Here is an 8,949-nt window from a genome sequence, read left to right as displayed (position 1 = left end):
CCCCATGTTATCTTTCTCGGCGGCTGAAAAACTGATCAATTCATTTATCTTTTCTCGTATCGATTATTGTAATGCTCTGCTTGCTGGGGTTTCCAAATCTACCATAAACAGATTACAGTATGTCCAAAACTCAGCAGCCAGAATCCTGACAAGATCCAGGACAAGTGAGCACATCACTCCCATCTTGGAGTCTTTGCACTGGCTACCGGTCAGGTTTCGCATCGATTTTAAAATTCTCATGCTCACCTACAAGGCCTTGAATGGTTTAGCGCCACAATATCTGTCCGAACTTTTAACTGCATACACCCCAAGACGCAATCTTCGTTCTTCTGATTCTGGCTTTTTAATTGTACCTTCTACACGTTTACGCTCTATGGGTGACCGGGCTTTTTCTTCTTTTGCTCCCAAACTCTGGAATGCTCTTCCCAATGAGATCAGACATGCTGACTCTTTTAGTGTTTTTAAATCTTCACTTAAAACTTACTTTTTTAGGCTTGCATACAAGTGATTTTTTTTTTTTTTTCCTCTTAATTCTGCTCAAATGTATGTTTATTGTATTTATATGTTTCTGTGAAGCGCTTTGAGATATAACTTTAAAGGCGCTATATAAAATAAAGTTTATTATTATTATTATTATTATTATTATCATTGATACTGGCCTTCATTCATAAAAAGATGCCATTAAACAAATATTTAAAATATACTGTCTTCATGGGTTGTTTCTACATTAATTGTGAGAGTAACTGTGAAATTATTACAATATAAAAATAATAAAAACTCCAATGTTTTTAACGGTGATTAATCATAATTAAATACAGAAAAAATGTGTGATTAATTAGTTAATTTTTTTAATCAATTCACAGCACTAAATATACTACAGTACACTGAGGTGCAAAAAGTATCTGCCATTATTTGTACTAATTATAAATAGTATCTAACAACTATGTACACCTTAGTGCAAATAGCATCTTAACTGTTAACCAATTAACAAGGATTTACTGTAGTCTTTTTACTGTAACATTTTTACAGTGTAATTATAAGAAAATTAGGCCTAGATGAATAGATAAATATTATGCCTCCTTTACTGTCTTTCGCTCTCTTCACTGTTATCTAACACCACACTATTATCAGTAACATCTTCAGTTCAGAGTGGCTGTATAAATGCTCTGATTGTATGTTTATGGGCTGGTCATTACACATCATTAATTAATGAAGTAATTAATTACCACTTGGAATAACATGGGCGGGGGATTTGCATTACATGCAGGAAACCTTAAAAAATGTTTTCTATAACTCCTATATGGTCTTTATTGTGTGTGTGTTTACTGTGGTCATTAGACCCTAGCTGTGTTACTGACAGTGGTCAGATTAGATTCTGTGTCTTTTTTATATGGTCATTAGTAGAGACTGTGGAACATGTTTCCCCTGAAGGCAAATCCTCTCCCATGAGTGCTTCTGACTGCTCAAAATGAGGCTGAGAAAGATGGTTGGATATGTTGTGAGCATCCCTTAGGTTCTGTATGATGTGGGATAGCTTGGGGAAGTGGAGGGTGTAGAGCTTCAAGAACAAAAGAAAAGAGGCTTGCCTTTCCTTGTCTTTTTGCCTGTCTCTTAAGGTTTTTTTTTTTTTTTTTTTTTTGTAAAAGAATCCAAGTAATAGCTGTTCTGAAGCACAGTCCTGCAGTAAGCATCAATTTGTCATTCTCTGTCTCGCCCTTTCTCTCCCTCTCTCTCCTCTGGTGTAAGGTGATGTGTGTGTGTGTGTGTGTGTGTGTGTGTGTGTGTGTGTGTGTGTGTGTGTGTGTGTGTGTGTGTGTGTGTGTGTGTGTGTGTGTGTGTGTGTGTGTGTGTGTGTGTGTGTGTGTGTGTGAGAGTGTGTGTGTGTGTGTGTCCTGGGAGCACGCCTCAGGGATTATAGCAAGCAGCAGAATGAAAGATTCATGACGCCCAGGATGTGTGTGTGTGTGTGTGTGTGTGTGTGTGTGTGTGTGTGTGTGTGTGTGTGTGTGTGTGTGTGTGTGTGTGTGTGTGTGTGTGTGTGTGTGTGTGTGTGTGTGTACAGACTGGAAATAAGGAGCCGGGAAGAAGAAAGAAGAGAGAGAAAGCATTACTAACACAGACACAGGAGGAAGAGTATGGATGGTATACTACTGCAGACTCAAAAGGAAAGACTCAACTAATTCTTAGTTGGGAGTCTTGAGCTGTTTAAGTCTGACTCAGAAAGATATGACTCATATCAGCATAAAGTAATCACTCAGATATAGTGATGCAATTAGATATTCAGTCAGAGCCTGCCCATCTAATCATCACACCATGCTATGAATCTCAAAGCCTGTGCTGATGTTCTATAATGGTTCTGTTTACTTGCACATGAAAAGTAATGGAGTGGCTGTTAGTGAATCACAGTAGTAATCCTGTAAAGTGCACAAAGAGATTTAGCCAAATATACTGTAGGTTCCTGGATCAGTATCATTCATTGGTTCTGAAAAAATATTCATGTCCTGAATCTTAGTCCAAACCCTACAGTCTTGATAAGAATGTTGTTTCAGGGCCATCAAAAAAATATTGATCCAGGAATTTGTCTTGCTTGATAAAAATCAAGGTTACCAGAGTCACACAAGAGTTCAGCTAATGAAGAACTCTATGAAGATGAAAACAGAAGATCTAGACAGCTGGACAGAAACATGCATTGTACATATTTCTCTGTTCAAGCAAAAAAAAAAAAAAAAAAAAACGCTAGGGTTTTAGTGGCCTCCACTGTCACTGCAGAAAAAAAAAAAAACATTCATCTGCTTTGTGTGGCGTTGAACAAGAAAAGTAATCAGTCTCTGTTAATTTGTTAAGTAAATAAATACATAATCTTGCCCTTATGCTCGTCCTGTAAGTTCATGATTAAAAATGAAAACGTGAATAAAAACAAAAGCTATTAAACGTCTTATTATCATTAAAATGTGAAAATTAAAGTGAAGTTCCTAAACGTAATTTAGGGAGGAGCGAGCCCATCTAATCTTCCAATCAACAGCCAGAGTAGGGAAGCACGGGGCACAAACTAACACGGGGTTAGTTGTAACACACATGGTTTAAATACTTCCACACACGCTTGCATGAAGAAACTTAACGTATTTACTAGTTGCCATATCAACAATATATAGAATTCAGAAATCTTTGGGAGATATCACTGAACATTTATTTAACAATAGCAAAAGTAAATTTATTACTTAAGCTAATTTTTCATCTATATTTTTTGTTCATTTAAAATTAGACGAATCTGATATTATTTTAATCTCTAATCTCTTGTTTAGCAGTTTGGGTAGTTCTTTAATGCTTCTAACTATTAGAAGACACTAACCAGATTTAAATCCAGTTGCGCAGATAGGGTTTGTTGTAACACTGCATTACAATGTGCCCTGCTATTAGAACTATACTACTCTATAAAGTTATGATACAACTGGCATAATCAACATTTATGAATTTCATCTGACGGCAGATGAAGGAAAACCGCTTTCCCCATTATAAGTGCTAATCATAAATACAGTGCATTTTCACAAAAACAGTTTAAATAAATAAAAGAATGATTTAAACTCACGTGGAAAATCACGTTTTCATTTTGATATACAGATTTACATTATTACACTTTAGCTAATGGCGATAAGCACTTAAAAAAATTATATGAATTTAGTATATGTGCTACTTTCAAACACTATGAGGTTATGCATAGTAAAACTAGGCGTTGTAAGCTCTATATATGGTGATTTCAGTGAGGAGACAGGGTGGAGATGCATGTACGCAAAATCTTTGGCTGACTGGGATTTATAAAGGGATTTTTGCGCAGGTTCTGGTGCACGCATGGTTTTATAAATCTGAAAACTTTTGTGTGTACGCAGAATCTAGCTTTTGTGCATACGTACACTTTTAAGATTAAATCTACCGGAAAGTTTTATAAATGAGGCCCCTGCTTCTCACTTGCCCATGAGTCATCTCACAAGCTAAACATGATGAAGGACATATTGTCACACGTCCTTAATTTTGACTATACAGAGAATGACCAGAACTTCACCCCAGCCATGAATGCCTCCCTGGATTTCATTGTCTCATCTATTGAGGACCAATCACCCTTCTTTTCTCTCGACCAGCGAATTCTTTCCTTTTCTTGACCAAAAATGTTGTTCCTGAATTCTTCTCCTCAGTAACATAATTTTCCATTGAACTTTTTTGTTTTGGCCATAGAGATCCTGCTTGAATCCCGCTCCATACTATTTTTGACTCACTGCCACAAAGAACTATCAATCAGGGTGTCATGATCACAAATTGGAGTGCCCAAGTTTAGCCACCAGAGGGCACTCCAACATGGACTATTGTTCACTGTTTTGGACTTCATTTCCCATACTCACCCCCTGGACTCATTATCCTCATTTCATTGCACTCAGCTGTTTTGTGTTTGCTCATTAGTTTCTGTCTATTTATACTCTGTGTTTCTGTCTTTGTTGGTGGTTCGTTATTATTTTGTTACATGCACTTTTGTTGCTCTGGCTTTTTTTTTGTGGACTGATTATGTGGAGTTTGACCCTTGCCTGTTATATGGATTTTGACTTTGGATTTACCAATAAATGCTGCAACTGGATCCTAACATCTTGTTCTTGTGTGCAACCGTGACAGAACGAACCACCAATGCAAGCATCCAGCAGCAGGAGAGTCCGGCCACCGTCCAGCACACGGGGAAGTGGGAACAGTCCCCAAGAATTAGCTGAGCTTCGGCAGAGGGGTATGGAGGTGCGGAAATTCACCCAACGGTTTTGGTCGCGGGCGGAGAGATTTAATCTCCCTGATTTGGTCCTTTGGGACATGTTTAATCAGTGTCTTGATGACCCCCTGCCGCAATGGGAGATGGAGTTTGTGGGGAATTTAAGTTTCTGGAATTTCTCCAACTACCTGTATCTGCGTGGGAATGGGCAGATACGGATACCTCCAGCACCTGCTCCAGTCCATCAATCCGCTCAAGTTTGGGAATCCTCTCCAGCCCGTGAGCCCGCACCAGCCAGCAAGTCTGCTCCAAGGCCAGCTTCAGCCTGTGAGTCCGCTCCAGAGGCCTCAGAGGAGATGGGCACTGAGTCTCACATCTAAAAAGAGGAAGAGGAGGAAGGCTTCCATCCCTCAAGACCCGGAGGCCTCCCCAGAGCCCGCTCCAGCCAGTGAGTCCGCTCCAGAGCCCGCTCCAGCCAGTGAGTCCGCTCCAGCCAGTGAGTCCGCTCCAGAGCAGCCTTTTGACTTTGGATTTACCAATAAATGCTGCAACTGGATCCTAACATCTTGTTCTTGTGTGCAACCGTGACACAGGGCCAATTCTCCATGACACAGTTCAGTCTTGTCTAGCTCCTCCTCCATCAGCTCTCTTCAGATATCTCTATCCATTAGCTGTTCATGAGTATCTCCTTCCACTGGTCGAGGTCTCTCTTACCACCAACTCCCCTCTGGCTTCACCCAGTTACCTACATTCACTGATTCTGCCCAGACTCCTCGTCCCTCATCTGTTGGATTCCCTTAATTCCTCTGTTTCTCCTGATTCCCCAGGAAGCTGTCTAATCTTCATGTTACAATCAGAGTTTGTGCCAGAGTCTGGTCCTCTTCTGTTGTGGTGGTCCCCTACCCCCCCAGCTCCACTGTTGTGGTCTCCTGCTCCGCTATGGTGGTCCCCTGCTTTGACAGCTCTGCTGTTGTGCAGCCTAACTCTTCAAGGTCTCCTGCTCCATTGGTTATCCGTGAAGTTATCCGCTCAACCAAGACTTCCAGGGTCTCCTGATACACCTTAAACCAGATTCCCTGTTCCTTCAGCTCACCTGAGATCTGCCACTCCTCTGGTGCCACCGTTTCCTTGATTTAGCCATGGTCTATCAACCCTCCATCTCCACCCAAATCTTCAACTTCTCCAACTTTCCTAAACTCCAGCATTGCAACCTCTCACAGAGATTAAAGACTGAATATGTGACTCTTGATCAGGTGTGTTTGTATGCATGAATGTGTGGGTCTGTGAGTCAGTTTGTATATTTATATTCATGCATACTGTTTACTACCATCGTCATCTCCTCCACCAATCCTCAGCTTTTCTAAGGCAGTTGTATTAAAGCAAGTTTGATTACATTTCAGATTAATGCAGTAGAGAGGCGTTTACTGCAGGAGTGAATTATGCACTGCTTTACCCCCTCTGTCACCCCTCACTCCCTCTGTTCCTCTGACCTTGGGGGTCATACAAAAGAAAGCTGCATTAATCATAACGACACCTTGTCGAGAGAGAGAGAGGGAGAGAGAGAGAGAAAGAAAGAGATTGGAGGTGTCTGTGGTATACAACCCCTCTGATCCCCCCCACCCCCTTAAGGCCGGAACACACCAAGCCGACGGTCGGCCGTCGGGCAGTTTTTCTTCGTCGGCCGACTAAGTTTCCTCGGTGTGTTCTGCACCGTCGGCTGAAGTTGGTCCTCGTCGGCTTTGTTTCGGCCGATTCGAAATGTTGAATCGGCGTTGGACCTCGTCGGGCCGTCGGGCCATATGATCATTCTGATTGGCTGTTCAGCTAGCGAACCAGTGCATGAGAAAAGAAAAACGGAAGTGACGAAGCAAGTAAACGACGAAGTCAAGAGGGAACACACATTGTTTACCTTAGGTACGTGAAAGACATGGCTATCTGGAACGAGGCAAGTGAAGACGAATTGATCAACATGATCCAGGAAAGGCCGGGTTTGTATGACATTACGGAAAAATGTTATGTCAACCGTGTGCTGAAAGCTGAACTGTGGCGTGAGATCGAAAATAAACTCGTCATATCAGGTAAGATTTCCTTTTTGGCAATTGAGAAAGCTTGTTTGTAATTGTTCAATAGTCCATAGTAAAACTAATATAACCATTTTAGTGTTTTGTGTGTACCAAACTAAGTTTGTTTATGGAAACAGACAGTAATTAATATGTGCTGTGCTAGCATCTCATATTTCATAATAATATTAAAGTTAATCAAATTGTTAATAATATAATTAACAATACAGCAAAAAGTAACATTTGTTGGCATAACAAATACTCATTAAAGTGACAAAATAAGCAGCCATAACACTTAATGCTTACAAAATTTTACTTTGTCCCTCAGAAAAAGAGCTCAAGAAGCGGTGGGATTCATTGCGAACCCAATACATGCGTTATAAGAAACAAGGACCCTCAGGAAGTTCTGGAGCTCAGAAGACTGGCAGGCAGCAATGGATCCTGAACCGCCTGCAGTTTCTAGAGCCTCACACAAAAAGGAAGGAGAGCACTTCAAATCTAATGATCATGGTAAATAAACAAATATATTTATATTTATTTATTTATTTATTGTTTAATTTCAGAATAAAATAAACATTTTGCTTTTTGTAAGATGGCAAGTGCTTCTTTAAAAGAGTCTATTCACAAGTAACTCCGCATATTAAGTCAAGCCATTACATTAACTTGTCACATTTGTATCTTATGTTTTTTAAGGAACCTGCGGCTGATAGTGATTCCTGTTCACCCTCAGATGGTACCAACAGTGACACCTGGACTGGCACCCATGAAGACCCCAGCTTCAGTGATGCTGACCTACGGTCAAGTACACCCTTGGCTGAATCCACCATCTGTGGAACTGAGTCCACAGCCATGAGAAAGGACCATTTGCAAAGCTCCAACATAAAACCAAAGCCTCCAGGGAAGCGCAGGAAGATGCAAGACGAATCCTCCAGCGAGGAATCCACAAACTTGATGCGCACCATCGGCAAAACTCTGGAAAAGTTGGCATCACAGGAAAACACCAATGATGCCATCTCAGCTTACTGCAAAAATCTTGAACACAGAATGCGGAATTTGCCACCACATCTACTGCCACATTTCCAGCATGAGGTTGATAATTGCATTTTCAAATATTCAGTGGGCCACAACCATGCACTGGATGCATCTTCCAATCAGTATACACACTTGTAATTTTTTATGTAGCAAAATTGTAAACAGATATTGTAGCATTTAGTAAATATGTCACGCTTAGTTGTACGTTATATTAGAGTACTTATGCAAAGTTTATATTTCTGTACATTTTATTTATTTTAAATACCAACTGTTGATATTTTTCTGTAAATTACCTTAATGCTATTTTTGCACATTTGAAAATAAAACACTGACTTTGTGTAAAAGGTACTTCACTGTTCTTTATGTAAAAAAAAAAAATCACAAAACACAATGATGTAAAAATATAAACTTTATTTTGCAAATTCACACCATTGTTATAAAACATAAACCAAGGTCAAGGGGGAAAGAAACAAGTTTGCTACATGCTTATATTTTGCCCCACTGAAAGGGCACTGCACCGGTGTCCGAATTAAAGTACTGGCACAGTTTATCCCTGAGCTGTTTGGCGTGTGTTGTACTGTTGGTTGTGCGTGGCAGAGAGGCCTGCTGTAGGCCAGGGTCTTCTCTCCATCTTCCAGGGACAGTGTCATGATCTTGTTCTTCCTGGTCGATTCCTGCCATGTACACTTCACAGCACTCTTTGCGCAGAAAGTTGTGCAGAGCACAGCAAGACAAAACAATGTCCTCCACTTTGGCAGTGCTTTGAATATTAATGGTGGTTAGTAGGACGCGAAAACGATTTGCCAGGATGCCAAATGCATTTTCAACCACCCTTCGAGCTCGAAAGTCTGTAATTGAATATGCGTTGCTCTACAGACAGCTTGCAGTCTGGGTATGGCTTCATGAGGTATTCCTTTAAGGGGAATGCCTCATCAGCCACAATGCAGTAAGGGGCCAGCTGGTCTGATTCAGGAAGTGGTGCAGGTGCAGGAATGTTGGATGTTCTTTTCTCCAAGGCATCCTGCAATGAGCATCCCCCAAACACTCCACCATCTGAAATGCGCCTGTTGCAGCCCACATCAACATACAGAAATCTGTAGTTGCTGTCTACCAGTG

General features: G+C 40.7%; 1 protein-coding gene across 1 annotated transcript; it reads left to right on the top strand.

Annotated features, from left to right (window-relative positions):
- Window positions 1-6,376: 6,376 nt before the first annotated feature.
- Window positions 6,377-8,051, top strand: LOC137011715 (transcription factor Adf-1-like). The gene is made up of 3 exons (XM_067374800.1): window positions 6,377-6,819; window positions 7,130-7,311; window positions 7,495-8,051. Exons 1-3 carry the CDS (start codon window positions 6,669-6,671, stop codon window positions 7,969-7,971), a joined length of 810 nt encoding a protein of 269 aa, XP_067230901.1. The 5' UTR covers window positions 6,377-6,668; the 3' UTR covers window positions 7,972-8,051.
- The last annotated feature ends 898 nt before the right edge of the window (window positions 8,052-8,949 follow it).

The sequence above is a fragment of the Chanodichthys erythropterus genome, chromosome 21 (assembly GCF_024489055.1).
Source record: "Chanodichthys erythropterus isolate Z2021 chromosome 21, ASM2448905v1, whole genome shotgun sequence".
NCBI lineage: Eukaryota > Metazoa > Chordata > Actinopteri > Cypriniformes > Xenocyprididae > Chanodichthys > Chanodichthys erythropterus.
The sequence above is the reverse complement of the archived record's forward strand: the minus strand, read 5'-3'. Positions and strand labels throughout refer to the sequence as shown.